The sequence below is a fragment of the Nanorana parkeri genome, unplaced genomic scaffold, assembly GCF_000935625.1.
Source record: "Nanorana parkeri isolate BGI_ZX_2015 unplaced genomic scaffold, ASM93562v1 scaffold463, whole genome shotgun sequence".
Lineage (NCBI taxonomy): Eukaryota > Metazoa > Chordata > Amphibia > Anura > Dicroglossidae > Nanorana > Nanorana parkeri.
In genome coordinates this window covers 557,696-581,555 of record NW_017306731.1, presented here as the reverse complement: position 1 = coordinate 581,555, position 23,860 = coordinate 557,696, and the positions used below count along the sequence as shown (strand labels likewise).

The window sequence follows — 23,860 nt, the reverse complement described above, 5'->3', positions numbered from 1 at the left end:
TTTGGACATGTTTGTGCTTCTGCTTGGCTTGACCTGACAGTTGCATTTAGGACTTTCCTCCTTGATCTATCTAAACTGTGTTGATCTGCCTGAAATCATAAATATCAAAGCTTGCACATGCTCACAATGATGGAGCCCAATTATTGAAGCCACGTATATATATGAGCCGAGGCCTTTGCTCAATAATGGCATGATTTACACTTCAATATGCTGTATAATGGATTATAATAATACAAAACTAAAAGATTATTAGACGCTGTGTTTATGCAATTCAGAAAGTGCAAAAGTGGAGATAATGTGCAAAGCTTAATCCCTGATCCGTTTCATCTCTCTGTAGTCATATTATAATCATTTCTGATTGTTTGGTGGGAATTACTGAATTGGGCATAGCAGTATTGCTTTGAATTCCTCAATTCTGAATAAGCTTAAATTTGTACACACCTGAACATAGGAACAAAGGTACTCAGTAAGGCAAAGCACAGTAACTCGTAGTAGCCAATTGGAAGTATTCTTTCAATCAGGGAAGTTTGTAAATTAAATTGTAAGCCTGGATCGGTTCACTTTGTACTGCCGGTCTGCATGCTTGATGTTCTTTTTTAATAGTCACATTTTTTTTTAAAAACTCCAGAAACAATTTTTATTACCCCTTACCCAATATTAACCCCCCCCCCCACCCCCCCGCACCACAAGGCTAAACTGCTCATTTTGTCTAGGTTCAAAAAATAATAATTATACTCTCCTGGCGCTCTGAGCTGACTTGTTCTTAGACTGGTCCCTGGAGACTCTCTCCCCCTTCTCTGCAGCGGTCTAAAATCCTGCAAATCATCACACCTATACCCGTGTATAGATGTTAGGACACTGAGGAAAATTCCAATGCTGCAGCATAGGATAAGACAGGCTGGCCGACTCAGAACTTCATGTGAGTATAACTTTGTTATTTTAGCACCTAAACAAAAATGAGCACTTAACCCTTGCAGTGCAGGGGTAGCACCATTGCAAGGGTTAAGAAAACGTTTTTCAGGAGTTCTTCTTTAATACCTTAAATACATGATATAGACGCTTGGGTTGAAGGACTTGTGTTTGCTTTAAACAGGTTTTGCATTCTTATACAAGCCTTTGAGAATGCAAAACCTGTTTGAAGCAGGTCAAATGCACCTTTCAGTAAATTCTTAATGATCTCAGAAGTGTCCAAACTGATGTCAAACAAGCCATCAGCACAAGCCCAAAGTCTGTCAACACAGGCCCAATGGTATATTATTAAAAAAGTCATATAATGTTTATAACTTGTCCTGCTCAGGGTTGTGAAGTATTGATTGTGTCCACTTTATTGTATGTGGGCTTCTTCATCAGCAACAGAGAATAAAATGAAAGATAAAGATATCCCTACTTAGTCGTTTTTGGAGAAATTAAGGGAAGGTTATAAGCCTGCCAGCTTTTTTTCATCGGTGTCCCATTGGGGAGATTTCCCTTCACTTCCTGTCTGATGGCCACTAGAGGAAGTGAGAGGAAATCCCTGGTGGTCAGCAGGGTCACCAAGACTTGTGACCTTTTGGAAGATGTCTGATCTACTCCTGTTCTGGTGACCACCGTTTCAAAGATAACGGTCATCAGAACAAATAGAGCGTGGCAATCTCTCTAACAGACAGCAGGAAAACTCTGACAGGTATTCTAATCCCTTTCCACTCTGTACAAAACTTTAAAAAAAAAAATGTTTGGCTTCAGTTGCACTTTAATTGAGCGCTAGGGTGATTCTAGTTTAAAAATGGAAAGCCCAGTCTTCAGGAAGAGCTTTGCTTCAGTTGTGCACGTATGCATTTATTTTACCACTGGAGTTTGGAATTACTGCGTTGGGTGGCATGTGTGGTAATGCTTATTGTGACATTTACCACAATGAAAATCTAGTGTACAACATTACTTATAATTACCTTTCACAATTTAGATAAACAACATGAAGTGGAGATGCCAACACTGGCCCAAAAAGAAAAAGAAAAGGAAAAGAAGAAGAGACCTATGTCTCAGATTAGTGGTGTGAAGAAACTAATGCACAGCTCTAGTCTCACAAACTCAAGTATTCCCAGGTTTGGAGTCAAAAGTGAAAATGAAGATTCTCTAGCCAAGGTAAGATAGTTGGTTTGTGCCCCCAAAATGTATGCCTGCTCCTTATACACACAAAGGGAAAAATTAGCATAACAGAACATGTATAGACAGAGATTGCCAGTGGTCCATGAACCACCAATGTATCAAGATCAAAACACACATATGTCATTTTTTAAAACTTTTATAGAACCTGTAAAAAGAGGCTCAATGGGTAATACATAGTCTTCACTTGACTTTGACTGGTGCATAAGAGATGTACAGAACCACATGACACATGTGGACACTTTAGAAGACTGTGGCGTCTCTTCATGTATGATGCTCCTTGGGCAATAAACAGTGATGTCTCCACCCTCTGCCAAAAAACCTTATTGTCAAGAATGCATTAAAGAAACCTGTAGTGAGAGAAATACAGGGGATTCCATTCATTCTAAGAATGACTTTACCTGGCTTTTACATGGAGATCCTGCCAGGAACTGCACTTCCTTTGAAGGCTGACAGTTGGCAAGATACTGTCTACTAATAAGTAGCAGCATTTATCAGCATTTTGTGCATGCTCCTTCACTTGGCCATTGGGCTGTCTTTCAGTTCTGCAGGAGGCATGTACAGATCTGATAGGTAGCCCAATGAAGGAGCTCCCACGGCAAAAACAAAAATTGGGTGAATCTCTTGAAATTATTTGCTGTTGCATGCTGACAAGCCACTGCCTCTCAAATATCAGTAGCATTGTCAGCCTGCAACAAGAACTGCTCCTTCTGGCAGGATCTCCAGGTTAAGTTTTTGAAAAGATTCCCAAAAATTGAGGCATGATGCCAAACACACTGAAAAATAGACTTTAGGTTTACATACACATTACAGAGACGGAAACACACACTATTAAAAAGCTTGCCTTTTTAATCATCTAGTATGTCTATATTCTTAGTTCATTACATATATCATCACTGATTAAAGCCTTTTAATCTGGCCAAAACACAAGAATAATAATAATAATAATAATAATAAGACTGGAGTCACCAGTATAACTAACACGCAATATAAAAAAAGGAGAAAATATAATGATTCTGGACTACAACAGCCAAAAACAGAAAAACTTCAAAGCTGTATCCCTCTAAGAGACCATTTAACTCCCTCTAAAAATAAACCGTGAATCCACTATGCATCCCATAATCCAAGAAAGCATTCCTACATCGGAATCCAACCAAATGTATATAGAATTCACGATTATACATGTGCACATTTACTTGTAAACAAAGTACCACAAATAATAGGTGGATTCCATGAAATGGTCTGCACTGATGTTTGACTATTATATCATAAGATGTCGACTCAATAACAACTAGGATCCATATGGTCTGATATATCACTGTGATAGAATTTATATATTGAACATGCAAAGAGAGGATGCTGTCTCCTTATATACCTTACTATGTAGAATAAATGGTCTTTTAAAGGGATACAGCTTTTAATTTTAATTTTTTTTTAGGGGTTTTTTTTTGATTGTTGGGTTTTTCAGGGGGATTAACATTACCATGGAATTTTATATATACATTTTTTAACAATGGTATTTTAGGGACATGGCTTTGATATATATCTATATAGATATCTATATAGATATTAATATCTATATAGATATTTATATAGATATTATTATTATCAATATTATTATTTTTGCTTTTTAGTCATTTGTAGTCCATGCGCAGTAGATTTTCTCCTTTTGTATATAATCACAGATTATACAGACCACCATAGCCTGCTCACAATTCAGGGCCAGTTTTAAATGTTCTCTGCTGTCTATCCTGGTAGCTAGTTTTATTCAGATTTCTAATATTTTTGGCAATCCTAATATTTTTTTTTCATGCACTGTGGTAATTAATTAATGGCATCCTCCTACACACCATTTGTTCTTTGAATGATCATCTAGGATGGCTCTGACAGAATGTTCCATACTGCATGTACAAAGCCTCTAGCTGGGGAATAAAGGCTTCAGTCTTACGGCCATTCCAAACTTTCCATACGACGGCTCCATGTGACTGCTTTTAACTGTTCTCTCTAATTTCCTCCTTTTACTCTCCACCAGGAACTTGAAGATGTGAACAAATGGGGCCTTAATGTTTTTAAAGTAACTGATTATTCCGGAAACCGACCTCTCACAGTCGTCATGCACACAATATTTCAGGTATATAAATACATTGTTTTTCTGGGCCGACTCTTGCTTGCTTACCTCTCCGTATATCAATGCTTTCTTTCTGTATTCTCTCTGCAGGAACGGGATCTGTTGAAGACATTTAAAATACCGACAGACACTTTAGTAACATACTTAATGACTCTAGAAGATCATTATCACGCCGATGTGGCTTACCATAATAACATACATGCAGCGGATGTTGCTCAGTCTACTCATGTGCTGCTTTCCACGCCAGCTTTGGAGGTATGAACTGCTCAGTAGTCATCCTGGCCACTATTGCATAGCTACCAGTAGGACTTTATTCTCAATTTCTGTAGAAAAAAAATGTATTGACCCTTCGAGAAAAATCTGATAATTTTCTGTGCAGTAAACACAGCTCTAATTTCATCAACTTTGATAAATAACCATTGATGTGCTCTGATTCCAAACATTCAATTGTGGGTAAATAGAGGTTTTTCAGAAAAATATGATCTGGCTGCTATTGCTTTCCCTCTTGGGAGTTCCATTAATCTTTTCAGCAGCTCTTGCATCTTGTCCTGCTTCAGCTCAAAGAAGGACAGAAACTGCAAAAAATAAGTAAAATATAGTCATTTTTTGTGGCCTGTTTTACTCTGCTGTCCTCAGAGTTGTCCTGTAGGTGCCTCAAAGTGAACCTGAGGCCAGGCCATGGATACGCAAGTGTTTTTATATTCTCAAAGGAGAATGATGGGGTGAGTGAAAAACACTCATCCGCATAATTCAAGTCGACCAGCCAGAATGAAGCTGTCGCAAGTCGGCTCTATTGATCGGGAAGTCAGCGAACACACACCGCCGATCGTTCACTTCCCGATCCTCTCCCTGCAGAGAGCTGTGACTGTCAGTCACCACTCCCTGCAGGAATTGCCACCCCTCTGTTTCTCCAGCATTGACTGGAGGAACAGATGGGGGAAGGGGCATGCACAGCTGGCTCTGCCTCTAGAGAGGCGGAGCTGGCTGTCAATCAGCTAGCAAGGGAGTTCTGTACAGTATTGTCGGGACCCATCTCGGCTGTCGAACGGACCTGCGCTTTAGCATATTGCGCGCTATATACTGAGTTTTGGGTCACCGGAGGACACAGTATATATCCTCCCATGACCCTGAAGAGAACTATGGGCAAAAAAGGTTGCACCATAGCTCTCCTTTAAGAAACGGTAAATAAACTTTAAAGCAAGCCCTCAGTTTTTGAGCTTACTTTACAGGTTTACTTTAAAACTCCCGTAAAAAAATTTAAGACATCGTAAAAAAAAGAATATAGCATACTGTTTTTAATTGCTACAATAGCCATTCTGTAATTTTAATGTTATGGAAAGACCTTTCCATTTAAAACTGCACCTGCTGTAATTTTCTAAATCTCTTAAATAAAGCCCTTTAGAGGCATTGAGTGGGTTCTAGTAAAAGCTGCTGAACTGAGCCTGAATAGGGAGCTATGAGTACAGACTGAGGCTTTCAGAGTATATGAGAACTATGGGGGGACTCTCCACTGTTATTATGCTTTCATAGAATACCACTGCCACGTCTGTGATATTAACATGCTGGAATTTTACTATTTTTATTTTTAGGCTGTTTTCACAGACCTGGAAATTCTCGCTGCAATCTTTGCAAGTGCAATACATGATGTTGATCATCCTGGCGTCTCCAATCAATTTCTTATCAACACAAGTACGTTTACACAAATATACATTGCCTGGCGTGTCACTAGAAGAATATACGTTTCTTGAAAGAATGATATAATTAGTTCCATATTTGGTAAAGATATGTATATATATGTAGTTGTTTTGTTTTTTTACCAGAATGGGGAAAGCCTAATCTCCAGCTGAAGAACTACAAGCTCCAGCATAGCCTCCCAGCTGCTGGCCACCTTAACCTATTGTGTACTCACCTGACTTTTTTTTTTGTTTAAGATTTGTAGAGTGGGGAAGAGTCCGAAGTGTCAGGTTTTTATTGCAGAAAGTAGGAGTAAGGTGTTGGGTGCTGGATTTCTTATAGCAGTGGCTATTTTCAGGCCGGTTTTAAGCAGTGACATTAAAGGCAAAAATGTTTTTCCCCCCAATGTTAATGTTAGCACTTACCTTTTAATGACGTCTCTTAATCCGATCTTCCTCTTCTTTCCTGATGTTTTCATCTGTCCCTCCAGTGTTGCGGCGGGACTCCTCGCAGCTTCCTGGCACTTCCTGTCCCACGGTGTCTGCATGCGGGTGCACGCCGTCCATAGACTTACCTTGTGTCTCTCCTCGCGTCCCGGCAGAAAATGTGATCTGCGCATGCGCCCGCCCCAAGATGCTTTGCGGCCGCCCGAGAGTTTTCACATTTTCGGACGGGAGTGCGCGGGGAAGACACGGGGTAAGTATTAACCCTTTTAAAAGCGTGTTTTTTTTTCACTTTTTGCATAGATCTACTGCTTGCAAGCAGAAGATCTATGCAAAAAAAGCTGAGGGTTTAATTATCCTTTAAGCAGGCCATACACTGCTTAGATTTTTTTAAAGAACTTTTATGTGAAAGAACTTTCTTTTAGTTGATGGGGTCAAATCGACGATCTATTTAGATCATAGTGATGAAAAAATTAGAAGGATAGAATTTTTTTTTTGCCGAACGTAATTGAACAGTGAATTCACTAACCGTGAATCTGGTTTTTGTTCGGAAACTCAATTTATTCCAAAATTGAAAGAAAATTTCGATCGACACTTGTCAAGTGTCTAATGGCATTATTAGTTGGCAGAGAGAGATCTTTCGTATGAAAATCTACAAGAGTATAGCCAGCTTATAGCAGCTCGCCCAGGGGGTCACACTTTACTCAAGTAGGGAGAGGGTGAGCAAGGGGTAAAGTGCCAAAACCAGAATGTATGATGTCCATATTTAATTTTATTTAGACTCTTGTATCCTAAAAGTCCAACATATCTAGTGGGTACAAAGAATAAAGCTTGTACTAGACTGATACAACTAGAGGCATCCCGGAGCTACAAATGCTGGATAAACCTGCTCGCTGCTTAACCAGCATTGTTGGCTTTTTATGATAAAAGATTATTAACAAATGAATGATGAATTTCATGTTCTGCTTCTCAAGCTTTCCTCCTTGCACAACTAGGTTTTTATTCCAGATTTTGTACCCATCAGAAAGGCCACAGGTGATGCTTTTTTAAACATGGAAGACACACAGGTCCTTTTTCTCAAGGTGACAGACATATGAACATTTGTCTGTCATCTTGAGAAAAGGGACCTATGTGTTCCCGAAATGTCAGTGGAGTGATGTCTGTTTTTTCTACTTTTGCATCTATGACCTCAGTAGAGTTCACATGTTTTTCATTTTGGATTACTGGCCATCCCGTCACGAGCAATAAAACCCTGACAGATGATTTAACCCTTCCACGCTGATACCATGCTTTAAAACGTCCTTCTCGTTTCATTTTTTTTAAAGGCTCAGTTTCATTGCCTTTTAAAGGATGAGGATATCAGCAACTATAGGGATTTAACAAGCAGATAATGCACCCTTGTTTTGTGTTTATATGTGGAAGTAATACAATTCTAAATGAACAAATATAGAACTTTGGGAGTGTACCAGTAATACATTCAGTACAATGTAAAATAAAGAGTTATAATTCACTATTAGGCCTTAATGAAATGGCCTTTCTCAGTGCCAGTGTGTTTGAAGATGTACAGTATGTCATATGAATCACATTGCAGCTGCTGTTATTTCCTGATTTATTTGGCAATGAAAACAAGTGATCAAAGTGGACTCTCTTCCCATTTGTGTGACATGTGTTTATGGTTGGCTCGGAATATACAGATTATTGTGATCTGCACTTTCCTGCAATTTGCCTCCCATTTATTACACAAACATGACAGGGAAGAGACAGAGCAAAGGATGGTTCTAATGTTGTTTGGTAAGCTACCCAAGGCAAAAGAGGAAATGTCGTCATGGAGGAACTACAAGGCCCTGCATACAGTTCTGCTGTCTACCTGGCACTTGTAGTCTCACAGTTGCTCCAGTTTGCATATCCTACCTATCTCTGGAACCCCCATCAGTCCTGTGTTCAATGTCCAGGGTTTTTTTGTGTGGAATTCTCAACATTTTGTGTTCCCGGTGCCTAAATATAATTCTTGGAGTTCGGCTGTGTGCCTGGTAACCAGAGGGATACCCTGGAGTGCAAAAATCAATGTGGTGACTCATACTTTGCAAATGAGTGGAGAATATAGGAGAGGGGCGGCCTGTGCTGTTACATAGACTATTCATCGATTTAACCTCTTCAAGCCCTCTCCTAGCCATGGGCTTGGCGACCACTACTATAAGTAATTGTGCTTCTGGGTTGCGTCAGTGATAAGCTTAATGTTATGATATTTAGGCAGATGTCTGCAGCAAATAAAAAAAAAAAAAAGCCCCAAAAATATGATTTGCAGTGCTTGTTCTATAACAATATAATAATAAATATAACAATTGATGAACAGCTATGATTTTTTTATCATTAATATTTTAGAATTATTATTATTGTAAGGAAAAAGCAATGCCATGAAATAAAATATTAATTGGTCATCCTGAGAATTCTGTTCTGAAAGCTCTACAAAGGTGTATTGTTAATATGAGTTCTATATCAACCATTGCAGACCGATTCTCCAGTAGGGATGGGCTTAGGTTCGGAAGGAATGTGAGCTTCTCTGAACACAGAAGAAAGCTCTTCCTGCTGCCGCCCAATCAGCAGTATGTAAACAAAGGGGTGGGATGCTGTGACATCATTGACCTTGTATGGGTAGATGGCTATATTTGTTCCATGAAATCAACCTAATATGGTCATGTGGTCAATTATGTCAGCACAAGCACCCCGCTCCTTTGTTTATGTGCAGCTGTGGGGGCAATTCCCCGGCTGCAGTTAATTGGGTGCATGCCCAATGTAGCTTCCAGGTTTAGAAGAGCTTGGGTTCAAACCTGGTTTGGTGGTCTGAACCTGGGCTCATCCCTATTCTGCAGGCTTTGAATTGCTTCTGGGTGGGATTGAAGCCTATTGCCACATAAATCTATGCTGTGCACTCTCTCTCAGAACTATAGGGGTAGTGCTCAGAACCCAGGAACCTGCATTTTAAGTGATACTTTATGAAAATTTCAGTTTTTCTGAACATGGTAACCACTGACAAAAGATGATTGTCAGAATGAAACTTAGAACATGAGTGTTGGGTTGTATCCAAGTGATTTTATTGCAGTATGTTCATGTTTAAATGGGGTGTACCTTAAAGTAGATGTAATCACAATCTCCTTGGCTGCAAGGAGGAGATCAGCAACACTGAGATGAAACAAAGGATGAAGTAAAGGATAAACTTTTGAAAAACATGGCAATTATTTATGTCCTCATAGAGGAATGTATCGAAACTGGAGCAGACAGAATCTGGAGCAGTTGCCCATAGTAACAAATCAGCTTTTTTCAGTTCAGATTTTAAAATGAAGGAGAGAAGCTGATTGGTTACTATGGGCAACTGCTCCAGTTTTGATAAATTCCACTTTCAGTGTTTTAGCAGAATCGATGACTTTGTTGGGGTTTACATCTACTTTAACTTAATATTTTAAAACACAATGTTTTTAACTAATTCCACTGCTGATTACATTACTTACAATGGATGCCACTCCTTGATGTTTAAAAGTTTTCGTTTTCTGCAGAATCAGCTGGTCCCCTGAGCGCTGGCCCTGATATCCCGTTTTAGGTTGGCTCCTTTACCTTGCAGGGTTCTATAAGGCCACCCTTGTGTGTGCTGATAACCACAAACACACAGACACAGCAGGACAAGCCACTCCCCTGCTCTCTACTTCCTTTTCCTCCTTCATCTCTCCTCCTTCTCCAAGCTAGTAAATGGACGGCTGGTCAAGACTGTGCTGTCCGTTGTGATCTACTGACAGGAAGTTCAGGAAAGTCGAGCTGAGAGAGTTGGAGCCAGCTGTTTGGAATCATTTCAATTGGAATCAGTTTTAAATTCAAAGAAATACTTTTACTGGATTCTTTATTGAAGAAAGTTATTGAGCGTAATACTACTTTAAATAGAAGATTAGGATTGAATAGAGTACGAGAAAAGCGACTGCGTGACACTTACTTAGTACTGAAAACCAGAGGCAGGGACAAAAAGAGCAGACCATAACAACTTGTCCCTCGAATCAGAGCATTTGCAGTTCTGCATTCCATTAGTTAGATGGGCCTTGATGATGTTTAGATGCTGCAGACCTTCATGTCCTTCATATCACGCTGAGTGTTTCTAGTAGTGCAGGTCATAAAACAGGTGCGATAGGCTGAGGCTTGCGGCATGCCTCGACCAGTATGATTAAAGATCCAACTCCGTGATTTCTGTCGGGTAATAAGTGCGTGCTCCACATGACACTGCAGCTATCATTTATCACGTCAGACCTGTCCTTATTTGTATGGATTCATGCTGCTTCATTGCAATTGAAGCAATCAGGCAATCATATCCTATAATTAACACAGACATGCTTTTGACATTTTGTTTCCCCCTTTCAATCCCTTGTGTTGCGTCTGCTAAAATGTTCTTTGATTTTGTTCCAGACTCAGAATTAGCCTTGATGTACAATGACTCATCTGTTCTGGAGAACCACCATTTAGCTGTGGGTTTCAAGCTGCTACAAGAAGAGAACTGTGACATTTTCCAGAACTTGACCAAAAAGCAGAGACAATCATTACGGAAAATGGTCATTGACATAGTAAGTAAACTCTCTTATCCAGCAGTAGCTTTATGTTCTGTTTGGTCTTGCTCTTCCATAGACAATGCTTAAATGTATTACTGGAAAAGGGGAATTATGGTTTATACCATAATGTGGGATTCAAACAAAGCAAATATGCCCATAATTCTTCTGTGTAATGTATACACGTAAGGCAGCTGCATGCCATGGGTTCCTTTTGCAAAGAGGAGTGTGTCCTTTCTACCCCACATTCAAATACAAAGTGCATAAGACTGTAGACTGCTCTGCTACTCCTATGCCATTCTGCATCCACTTGTCTCCATTGGAGGCAGATGTTTTTATGGCTTTTAGTGGAGTTGAACAGTGTAGTACGCTGGGGTCAGGTACCATTCCAGGCAGGTGCATGCCTGTGTATGACAAGGGTCCACTTTTTTCCCACAAACTGGAAATAAATTATAATACTCTAAAACCTTACCTGAGAAGTGCCTCAGTACTGTAAGTATTTACAGGGATAGCATAGCAAAAGAAAACCAGCGTAGAAAAATTGAAGACGTGAAAGGTTGTTTTTTCCTGAATTCCCAAAGGTACATAGGAGGGAAAAAAGTCCCATCATGACACACTTTGAAACGAGTTTCACTTAGAAACTTTGAAAAAGGAGAGTGTGTACTATGAGCAAGGTTGATGGAGAAAAGTGTGTCGGGAAGACATTCTGCACAATCCCTTGGTACTATGTTCAGAAATAAGAATGGCTAGTGATTTCTTCTTAATGTGTTATGCATCATGAGTTCCTAGCTCCATGTAGCAAGCAAATATAGGTCAGGGAGGACCAATTTAAGTTGTTTATTACATGAAATCCTGCTATTGGAATTGCGGCCTTTACCTTTCAACTAGCCAGGAGCGTGGATCAGATGAGAGGGATTACATGTTCCTTAAGGCAAAATAGAAAATACTTTCAATACAGTAGTAAGGCCCACCACACCACACCACACTGTAGTACATGGTTTTCCCTTTTTGTGTGGTAAAAAATTAATGATACTTTAGCTACAATATATTCCAGACTACTAAGTCCACAAAACACTGAAACATGCAGGGGCATATTTGCAAAACACCAGCGTTGCTCACAGCAGGGATCATTTTATGGATCACATATAGTAGACTTCAGTGAGGAACCATTTTTGGGGATGCCTGAAGTTTCTGGCAACCTGCAACTAATGCATAGCTGGCCATACACCTATAGATTATCTGCAGACTTTCTATGGTCAGATGGAAAAAGTGCAACAGATTCCTCCATCTACGCTAAACTGTGTGGATGGAGGAATCTCCCACTGGGCCAAGCTTCAGTATCTTGCTAGTCGGCCCCTCTGGCTCTGAAAATACCTGAACAATCTGATTGGATGCAGACATTGTTCGGGTGTTTTGAGAGCCAACGGGGCCAACTAGCAAGATACTGAAGCTTAGCCCCAGTGGGAGATTCCTCCATCCACACAGTTTAGTGTAAATGGAGGAATCTGTTGCACTTTTTCCATCTGACCATATAAAATGTGCAGACAATCTATAGATGTTTGGCAAGCTTAAGATTTGATTGTTCGAGCCTGAGTAAGCAGCGGCTAGCCTGATTTAAAGGACATTTGTCATATTATTAATACTGGGGCTTCCAACACTGACCTCTGTAGGAGAATGCTAGTTGCATGGCTGTCCCTGGCTTCAAATCTTAAGAGTGACTAAAAAAGCATTGATCCATTAGATCAGCCTGACTAAGACAACTAGCATTAGAGCAGTAAAAGGCCAGCAGTGCCAACCTATGCATTACTCTCAGTAGTGGCTTATTGTAAAAATGAACTCCCTCTGCATCCTTACAATTGGATATTGGTTAATTGGTCCAGGCACCAGTTCTGATGTACAGCCTTCTGCAGTTATGTTTCTGCATTACTACTTATAGAGGCAAGTCCTCAGTCCAGTGACAGAGTTGTCTATAGGCTTATCCTGCTCCCTGGTGCTAGAGGGATCTCATTGCATCACTCAAAGGGATCCTGTGTGTGGGAAATCAGACCCTCCCTTGGGATCTGGAAGCCTCCCCTATGTTGTCACTGTTTATGGGACCCCTAGATACCCTACCTCGGCCTCTATAAGTTTTTCGTTTGTGAGAGAAGCTTAGTGACCTCTCTTGAAATCTGTGGGCATCCTCATGGCATCTGTGTGTGGGGACATACTCTGCCTTGCACAGGACTATAAAATTGATATCCTAGCCACAAATTATGATTCAGTATTTGGTTGATGCTGTAGGGGAGGACTCTATCAATAAGATATGTGTGTTCAAATTCCCAGGTCTGCACACCTGCTGTGGTCCCCACTTTCACTGTTTGATTTTTTTGATATATATTTTATATAATGAAGAACACAACATCAGGTGTTGGAACATGTAAAAATGAACAGTAACGCCCAAAACTTCCAGGTGGACAGGACCATACCTGGGAATTATGTCAGTGAGATCAGCAATGGCTTACTCGGCTTGCCAGGCCCCACCTATTAGGCTGACTGACCTTTTACAAGTCCATAGTTTTTATCCAACTAGTATTGCAGTTACTGGCAGTCTGTGATTTTAGGATGTCTTACTGTTATGCGATGACTAAAATACTCCTCATCTCGTGCAGAAGGTGTGATAGCCGGTATATTTTCTGCATTCTTCACAGGAACATTTCTTCTTGTTTTCATCCACCTTGTATATAGAAATAACATGAGGCAGCTGAGAAGCCCCCGTCATATATCTCACATTGCTTGTATTTGTCAAAATGTATTTACTGACCCAATGTACTGCTCTAAACCTTGGTGCCACTTGGGTAGATGTATCAGATGTTTGTGTTATTTAAAGAATACCTGTCATTGTAAATACATAAAAATGAGATGCATGGAGTGATGATTTTTACTCCTGCTCCTGCCTTCTGTCTGGTCTGGGTAGCATTGGAGTATTTTTGTCTTGTGTAGCAGCATTACAATCGTACTTCTGTAGTACTTAACAGTGCTGAGGAAGACCGCTTGATAAAGTGCTGGTTTTTCATATTATAACCTATGAAACCCAGAGGTTAGGTACAAAACCACAGCTTAAATGAACAACCATTAAAGAGTAAATCTACCCCAAACTGCTATCACCTTTATATATCCGGGCAAAGATCTTCATGCTAAGATGGCCTGCTCTTCTGCCACCATGACCAAGTACAGATTTCTAAATTCCACATATATGCTGTTCAGATAAACACCTTAGACCTTTTTTCATTTAAACTCCTTATAATATTCTTAATCTACATTTTGATTAACTTTAATGGGGGACATTGGCCGCATTTAAACAGGAGATTGGGGATTACTGCAACAGGAATACCAAATCGCACATTCACACCTAGTGAAAATGTAGTCCTAATATTAGGACTACATTAGCTGTCTGCCTTGGGTTCATCTATAAATATGAGAAAATGAAGAATGGACATGAAATATACTAGACATGATGGTTAGAAAAGATGAATCTGGACTATATCAGACAACAATGGGATGAATGAGACTGCTGTCAGCTGGAAGAGAGTCATTGACAATTTTGTAAACTCTTCCTGCTCTTATTCCCGGCGTTAGACTCGCAGCTCTCTGCCTGACCTACTTGTCATTTGTCAGATGATTCCTGGTGTCATGTTGTTTCCGCTTATTACAGCGTTTGCATTCTTTGCCATTCCTCCTGCCTGGCCGTATTCATTATTCCTCAGTGCAGGCACAATGCTGTCAGCTGCACAAACCCTGCACCAGACAAGCGGTATGAATCCTCGGGTCGGTGGGCCTAATTTCGGCATTTCACTTGGGGCACCAACAAAAAATATTGTCCCTAGGTCACAACGAGGTCACAACGAGGTTCCCAGTCTCTGATTACTGTAACCTGCATTATACACCACATGTTCTTGTGTACAAAAACCTTTCCATGGATTTACATAATCATCTTTTAAACCTCTTGATGTTTAGGGTAAATGTCCACCCAAAACTTTTCATTTTGTTTTTTAGCCAAGATTGTTTGGTGACAACTGTCTAATAGGGTTTTGTCCCTCATATCAAAGAGACTTCCTTTCCCTTTCTGTTGTGCCTTCAGGACAGGAACTGAAGAAAAGTATCCCCAATTGGACAAATACAAGGGTAACCACTCCCTACCTCATCTAAATCTAAAAGAACATTTTGGCTAGAGATGCTCTAAAACACCAACCTTTGCAATAGTTCATTGTTGCATCATTGCAATGGTTTTAGTCCCTGATCAGACATTTCTCATTTCTTTTCTTTTACAAGGTGCTTGCAACAGATATGTCAAAACATATGAATCTACTGGCTGATTTGAAAACAATGGTTGAAACGAAGAAAGTCACAAGTTCGGGGGTTCTCCTTCTCGACAACTATTCGGACAGAATACAGGTAACTGGAATATTCATTGCTTAAAGCCCATTGGAACCCTCCTTTATTTATTTCTGTACTGCAGACATGCTGTTAAGTGCTGCAGAGAGTCCCCCTGACCACTGCTCTCTTTCACAAAGCGGCCGTTTGATGTGACCCCCAGACTTCATTCCAATTCACGGTGCTGCACATGGAGCAAGAGCACTGTTGATTAGAGGAGGGATTGGGAGGGGAGGGGAGGGGAAGGGGGCAGATCACTAGAGAGCCAGACCATGGCTTTGTGTGAGAGAACCGTGGTCAGACTCCTCTTTGTGCTTGCAGCACAGGATGTTTTAACTCTTGCACTTATCAGTGCAAAACGTAAAAGGGCACCAAATGTATTGCTGTATATGCAACTTGTCTGCATTACTATAATAAAAAAGGATCATTCAGTTTGAGTCAGGCAAGCCTGGAAATAATGTGAAAGTGACCTGTAATGATCAAGGATTTACACATTAAGATCTGCTGTGGGAATCTGGCATCTCCTTTTGGATCCATTGGAAAATGCATGCTAGAGAGTTGCATGGGATGGGGTTACTGTAGTTAAAAAGAGAACATTAGACTTATTTCAGACATTGCTGTTCTTGTATACTGGAAAGCCATAATGACTTATTTTTTCCTGACCTGATATGATCATGTAGCTTTTCCTTCTAAGTAACCTGATTGGATAATATAAAATAAGATATAATACAAAATAATATGATACTATCGAGTGTGATTTTACAATGATGTGCTTATTTTCCATCTGAGAGCATTAGTACATAAGGATTACCAGCAGCCTCCTTCTTTCTTTCACATTTGGGATAATAGAGGACTGTTTCCTGATTTATCCAGTTATGACTAAATCCCACACAACATGACTCTTCCAGACTGCACTTCACAGCTAAGCAAAGTGTAAATGAAAAAGAAGCCTTGTGCCTTCTGTTTAATATCACAGCGGGTGATGGTGTTTTCATTTCTATTTTAGGTTCTGCAGAACATGGTACATTGTGCAGATCTCAGCAATCCAACAAAACCTTTGCAGCTCTACCGACATTGGACAGACCGGATAATGGAGGAATTCTTCCGGCAGGGAGATCGAGAGAGGGAGCGAGGAATGGAAATCAGCCCTATGTGTGACAAGCACAATGCCTCTGTGGAAAAATCACAGGTAAATTTAGAGGCAGTTTGAGTCTGAAAAATGTGCAGATTGAAACCTCAATATTTACCTAGGTAAACCTCAAATACTTATATAGTAAAAAGTTTTTTTTTTTTAGTTTTTGGGTATATAGTTGATTTTCAAACTTTGGTGGGTCATGTATCATAACACCCTTTGTCATACATAAATGCCACAGTTCATCATGGTTCATGACGTGTACCACCAACCTGCTTGGCTTCTGGTGTGGGTGCGCTTCCTTATCCCATACATCTTCTAGGTTCTTACCAATCTACTATCTAATCCATATATGACTGTACAGTAATTAGTCACTAAACTAGTGCCTGATAGGTGTCACAAGAGTGATCATTTTCTCACAGAGAAAATTCTCACTTTTGTAATGGCTGTCAGGATTCTGAAGGAGCTTAAGAGGTTAAACTGGTAAACAGAAAAGTCTTCTCTAAACTCCATCCGGTTATTAATATATGTAGATATTAACTACTAATAAAGCAGGGGCGTAGCTAGAAATCACAGGGCTTCATAGCAAAAGTTTGTATGGGGCCCTGTGATTTCTAGTTACGCCCCTTGCAGAGCCCCACTGAGATCCCAAACAGCCCAACCGAGTGACCCTGCAGAGCCCACCATAGACTCTCTATGGTGGGCTCTGCAGGGTTTCCAGTGGGCTGGTCACACCCCTGCACACCTCTTACCTGTCAGCCCCAATCGCTGTCAGCTTTCTCCACCTCCAAGCCCCGCATTCCTCATCGGCCGCCGACGGGCCATGCCTCCTCCACCGTCGCTGGGCCCCGCTTCCTCTTACGCTACCGGAGCCGGGCCCCCAACCTTCTCCACCCCAAGCTGCTGGCTGTCACTGACTCAGCCTCAGCTGTGAGGAGGAACACATCGATGCACAGATCACTGACAGATTGTCCATTCCTCCTCACAGCCACCTGTGTCAAACAGCAGCCTGCAATGCCATAGCCACCCAGGCGGCTGCACGGTATCAGCGGGACCCCTTTTTTTCCTAGTCTTGGCCGGGCCCCAATTGTGGCCGCCTGGGTTGCTATGGCGATAGTTCCGCCACTTTAATAAAGCCTGAATGCAAATTTGTATTTGTAAGACAAAATTAAATACACCGTGTGACATTTTTAGTAACCAATTAAGGTTTTATGAGAATGTAATAATTGAATGCATCACATGTTTTTTTCCGTTCTTTTGCATGGTAAATTGTATTTGCACGGTGTTTGCAAATCAATTATGTTTCTTCTAAATTTTTGCCAGAAAGTACAAAACTGCATCTAGCCAGCAAAGTGGTATTTTTAAATAAACCCAATTTTATTACAACTTATAAATAAAATATGCAAGAAGAAAACAAATCAATAATATTAATAATATCATGAATGATAATCGTATTATTGCTCACAAAATATCTAATTGGAACTATTTTATATTTTTACTATTTTATTACCCTAAAAATATTTAATAGCAGATTCATCAGCATCATTATTATTACTTTGGCTTGTGTTTCTCTGCATTATATATTCCATTTTTTAGCCGACTCTTTTTTTTGTTCCAGGTCGGGTTCATAGATTACATTGTCCATCCATTGTGGGAGACATGGGCAGATCTTGTTCACCCCGATGCCCAAGACATACTGGACACACTAGAGGACAATCGAGAATGGTATCAAAGCACAATTCCCCAGAGTCCGTCCCCTGCCCCAGACGAGCAGGAAGAAGGTAGACAAGGCCAAACGGAAAAATTCCAGTTTGAACTAACACTGGAAGAGGATGGGGAATCGGACACAGAAAAGGACAGTGGCAGTCAAGTAGAAGAAGACACCAGCTGTAGTGACTCGAAGACCCTTTGTACACAGGACTCTGAATCTGCTGAGATTCCACTAGACGAGCAGGTGGAAGAGGAGGAAGGCCAGACAGAACCTAGTGCATTAGAAGGAGAGCATTCCCCCGACACGTAACAGTGTGGAATACTTTCTCTTATCTCCCTTTTTGGTTTTCGTTTTTTTTGGTTTCTTTTTAGAAAATGGTCTCCAAAGTGCATGAAACATGCCTCAACCATGCTCACACCTCACGTTCATCTGCCAGGATGTTTGTTGATCAAAACTGACCTAATTTACTCAGTTTGGCACTCAGGAATATTAACCGAAATCCATGTCCACAGCAGTGGAAATTTAACAGGAAAACATTGGCAGACAGTGAAAATAATCACCTACTCCAGAAAGTTTCTTGAGCAGTGACAAAGGCAAGAATATCCTGTGGCTTTGCGTGCATTGAGGAACAAGCATTAACAGGAATAAGAAGTACACAGTACTGACGTGCTGGCCTGGTTTAGCAGAAGATAAAGGCAAATTGCTATCGGGACACATCTTGGATGGTATAGCATCAGGATATTGAGCTGTGGAGATTAACACAAATTTTCTAATTTTAAGTCTTCCTGATAAAACGACTGAAAACACGAATCTAGAAATTCTGCCGCTCTTTGGGCTGCAACATCCTCTGCATTTTGTATCATATGTAATACAAAGATTTTTTTTGTAGAGCTTTTACTTTTGTTATTAAATATATATTGAGGTATTCTATTTAAAACAGAAAAATGAAAAAAAAAAAAGGTACATTCATCCACCACTGTTTTTTTTTCCAAAGAGTAACTTGCAAGTTTTCAGTACACGTAACGTGCTACACTGGATGACGTCTCCGGGTCATTTTTTTGCACCTTAGAATTTCATAGCAATTGATCGGACTGTAGAGATTCATTATTTTGTATGCCTGTATATTTCTTAAGGACACTGTCTTGCAGGAAACCCTTTCCGTACAGTTTCGTTTTTAAACCTCTTTTAACGTTCTGAGCAGCACAGTACAAATGCATCGGCAACTTTTCAGCGCATACAGTTCTACAACTACCAATGTCTCAGTCTTTTCTCAGCCACAAACTAGGGATCACATTGTCCAATGGATTGTTTGTATGATTCACCCATGCAGATAATGTGTCAGAAGTTCAATGTTTTGCAAAGATATGTCATAGTGAATGCCATTACCTTTGTTGACTGTGGCTGAACTCCGCTGGCTTGCAAGAGATATCCAAAAACAGTTCATGCCAATTGGAAAAGGATGCTGTCCTTTCTCTCCTTACATGACTGCATGCAGGGTAATAACCTCTGTTGTAAGCAGCTTAGGCCTCACTAATGGCCCATACTGGTTCCTTGTCACTGTCAATAAAGCTGAACATTTATCAGGAGCCAAGGAGTTGAAGGAAGGCCACTATCCGCACAGGTTTGTTGTCTTCACTCATCCAGATAAGAAGGGACTCGAAAGAGTCCATTTAAAGTGTATGTCTGGGGAAAAAAATTACAAAATGCAGCACATTTCTGCAATACAGACCCATTTCACAATGTTTTGTCTCGTTACAAATGCTGCAAGTGCGGACATATACCTGTTGATGTGCCTGCGATTCAGAGAACTCCTCATTTCTAGTAGTAATCTGACAACACTGCCTTCGCTGCATTGAAATAACAAACGGTATTGAAGTGCTGGAGTTCTGCCTGAGTTCTCCCTTCTGCACTACAGAATCTATCTCTGTCACCGAAGAGGAAAAATCAGGCTGGGTTGATAATACTGCTTGGGGTTCCAGTGCAACCAAGGCATCGTTGTCAGCTCACTACAGGATGTTAGGAGCTCAATATATGGCAGTATCGGCAAGTATCTCTCTTTCATTCATTGAAGGACACAGTGAAGATCTACTGATCTGCGCTGTGTCCTTCAGTGAACACAAAACATTTTACTGTGTGTACAAAATGCAATTATTTCTGTACAGCCTGTTTAAACAGACAAAACCGGGGGAAATGGTTTATTTTGGAGAGACTTATTGTGTGTGTATTTTTATTTAATTTTTTTGTTTCCCTGACACACACACACACACATATAAAAAACACTTTTTTCCCCTAACATTCACTTTATATGTACATACATATTATTACAAGTATTCCATTTGTGTCGGAAAGGATTTAGGTGTGCCCTTGGCAAGATTCTTTCATTTCTAATGTGCTCCAAAAACAAACTCCACGGTTGCCATCTGTGGTCCATTCTGCACTTTTCTATTCCACCATTTAATAGAGTCTAATATAGAATAGTATGGACAGGTCTAACATCCAACCTCTCCATACTTCTTTCGAACACCTAATTGACAGTTAACCTATCATTACAAACCAAAAATATACAGAATTGTATGCATCCGACTACACACTTAATATATCGCTACAAATAAAAATATATATATATTTGAATTATCAGTGCTGCAAGAGCAATCTGTCTAGCAATGCTTTTTGTACTGCTAAAAATTGTGTGTCTAGTCCTAAGATCATCGGTAACCTGTAGTAATGCATCTTACTGCATGCAGACTAATGTTGTTTGTGTGTAATAATGGCCAAAAACATTTTTGACTAAAAGTATACAAAAAAATACTAAAAAAAACAAAACAACTATTTTAAAGTTCTTTACAAAGGACTTCGGCCTTTGGCGTAGCCTTAAGTGTCTCTTACTTGTGTTTCACCTTCAAACTTAGAAAAGTCTCTCTTGCAGTTTGTACCTCCAGCAACATCTTAGATGCTTTGAGTAGTGCTGTCTTACATGTTGAGATCCTCTATTACACTAATCATTCATACCCCTCCCTCTTTTCCTGCCCATTGAGTGCCTGGAATGTAAACAATGAAAAAAAAAAAAAAAAGCAATATGATTTCCAAAAATAAAGATAGACCTGAAAGGGTTAACAGCTGCACTAATGGAAATTGTTTCATAATACAGATCACGTCACTCCATTCATCATGCAAAATTAGAAGAAAAAAAACGTTTAAAAAATCATTCATGGACAATCAATGAGTATCAAAAACATTGTTTTTGTAGATCTAATCTAATGCACTGTAAAATCCTTTTCTTTTCTTTTTTTTCTTCCCTTTTGTCCTGTTTGCCAAAGTGTATCGAAACATTGCACATGGCTTTATATACCACACGGTTAAGAAGTGTCTTTTATTTTATTTTTTTATCAAATTTGTCATTTGCCAGAATAATGCAACCCATTCGGTGCTGCATGGCCATGTCTTGGTTTCATAACAGTATACTTTAGCTTGCAAGTTACTGTTGTCAAAATAAAAGCTTTTTATTTGTTTTTATAATGTTTCACCATTCTTTTTAAAGATTTGGTGGGAAAATTGGCTAAAAAGGTACAAAAACTGCTTTAAGGGGAAAAAAAAGAAAAACTTGAATGAAATGGATTTTCAGAAAGCTGTTTTGAGTGTTTGTTTTATTTTTTTTTTAACTATATACATATTTATTTTTTATTACCTTTGTGCCATTCATTATTTTCCTCACCGGATGACCTTACCTGTAATACAGTCTTGTTTGTCTCTGTTTACAACCATGTATTTATTGTAATGTACATAATATAATGTTAATTGTAAAATACCAGTTCTTATTATGACATCATCTTTAACTGGGTGGTGTTCTTATATCTTGAAACTCTTGGTGAGAGAATGAATATTCTGTATATTTACTCCTTGTACATTTTTTTTCTTCTGTATTATAATGTCACCTTAGAGCTTCTTAGGAAAATTTAAAGAAAAAAAAAACTTAAAAAAAAAATATGCTAAATTTAAAGCTGCAGGTCTTTGGTCCCAGGGCTGTGCCTTAACTCTGAACTATATTTTATTGTGTTTTGCTGCATTTGGGAAAAGGAGAAGAGAGAAGGCTGGGCATTTCAATGTTAGGGTTTTTTTTTTTTTTTTAATTCATGTATTTTTTGTCTACAAACAAAATATAAACAATATTTAAACAACTTTTGTTTAAAAAAAAAAATCTATAAGTTAGGTTCATACTGTTAGCTAGTGTTACCCGCCATGTTATTGCTTCTGAGGTTTCACCAGTTCATAGGGTTTAGTATTAAACTGAATCAGACAGTCTAGATATTTCCCGGATATTAAAATTGCTTGTATTTTATTTGGTAAATTGGGTTTATCAAGAGAAATGTATGCTTGTTTTTACACAATTTTAAAAAAAGTTATAATTATTATAGAAATCAAGTCATTTTACACATTCGTAATTAGCTTGGAGGGGGTTGTTGGGCAGGGGGGGGTTGTGTTTCAAGATGGTTGTATTCAAACTCCTATTACCCCTATTAACCAATTCCTTATAAGGCTATATTTGGTTTCTGCTTTCAAGTCTTTTGTGCGCAACACACGAGCTGTGTTTTATATATGAAAAGGCTTGAGAATCCCAGTTACCTCTCATCCAACTCTACAGATAAACATTGTATTACATTTTATTGTATTAAAGTTTACATATAGGTCAGTTTTCATTAATCCGTCATATTTCAGATATATATTCAGGTGATAAGTAAAAATGTATTCAGAGTATAAAAATATTGTACAAACAAATATGATTACTTAAAAAAAAACAATCTTCTATAAGTTTAGAGGGCTCCTTAGCAAAAGGGTTAAAGGATGTAATAAAAAATATATCACAACCAAAATCTCAATAAAACATAACCTACGTCCAACTGAAACATCATAAAGTTAATGAAACCAGAAAACCTATTTTGAACATGAACCCATCTGGCAAGGCAACCCTGCTAAACAGTTTACTGTAATATTGCGAATAAATATTACATTTAAGTCTTGATACTCTAAGTTTTGAAGAAACACCAACTCCAGAAAATCCTAATACAATAATCCAGCATATATATGTACTCTTGCTATACTATATCTTCATTAGTGCCACTCATTTATACTTCCCTCCGTCCACCAAAGCAATATATCATTTACGTGCACCTAAATGGACACTACACTATTGTATTGAAGGGTTAAGTTGGCCCTTTTGTAGCATTTTTTTCAATATATAACTTAATCTGCTGCATGTATAGAACATTTAGAGCCTTTTCTATGTGTTACGTTTCACAACAACACTTGTTAGTGTTCTAGGAATCCAAAGCTTTTCTTTTTTGTAGGAAAAAAAAAAAGTAATGTGTACAGTAGAGAACATTGTACAGAGATGTATAGTTGCACTATAATGGTTAGATAATTACACATATCTTTATATTATTTATGTTATTTAACTGCACAGGTCGAATGGGAGAAGAGTCTAGGGGGATATCCTAATGACCAAACTGTTATTAAGGCCTGTGGCCTTAAAAATGGTCTTTCTTCTCCCTACGTTATGTCCAAAACTCAACTGCGTTGGCTTTTGTACATGCACAGTAATGTCAAGTGACGTATTTTAATGCCTCAAAATGATGGGTGTACTTTACC

General features: G+C 39.2%; 1 protein-coding gene across 2 annotated transcripts in view; it reads left to right on the top strand.

Annotated features, from left to right (window-relative positions):
- The window catches only part of LOC108790310 (cAMP-specific 3',5'-cyclic phosphodiesterase 4D), a 276,758-nt gene extending 258,156 nt beyond the window's left edge, over nt 1-18,602 (top strand). For both annotated transcript variants that reach the window (XM_018560539.1, XM_018560540.1), the window contains 8 exons: nt 1,940-2,118; nt 4,172-4,270; nt 4,358-4,522; nt 5,857-5,956; nt 10,828-10,982; nt 15,273-15,395; nt 16,381-16,563; nt 18,125-18,602. In XM_018560539.1, coding sequence (XP_018416041.1) covers nt 1,940-2,118; nt 4,172-4,270; nt 4,358-4,522; nt 5,857-5,956; nt 10,828-10,982; nt 15,273-15,395; nt 16,381-16,563; nt 18,125-18,526 — 1,406 coding nt within the window. In that variant the 3' untranslated portion in view covers nt 18,527-18,602. The remainder of the gene's footprint in view (nt 1-1,939; nt 2,119-4,171; nt 4,271-4,357; nt 4,523-5,856; nt 5,957-10,827; nt 10,983-15,272; nt 15,396-16,380; nt 16,564-18,124) is intronic.
- The last annotated feature ends 5,258 nt before the right edge of the window (nt 18,603-23,860 follow it).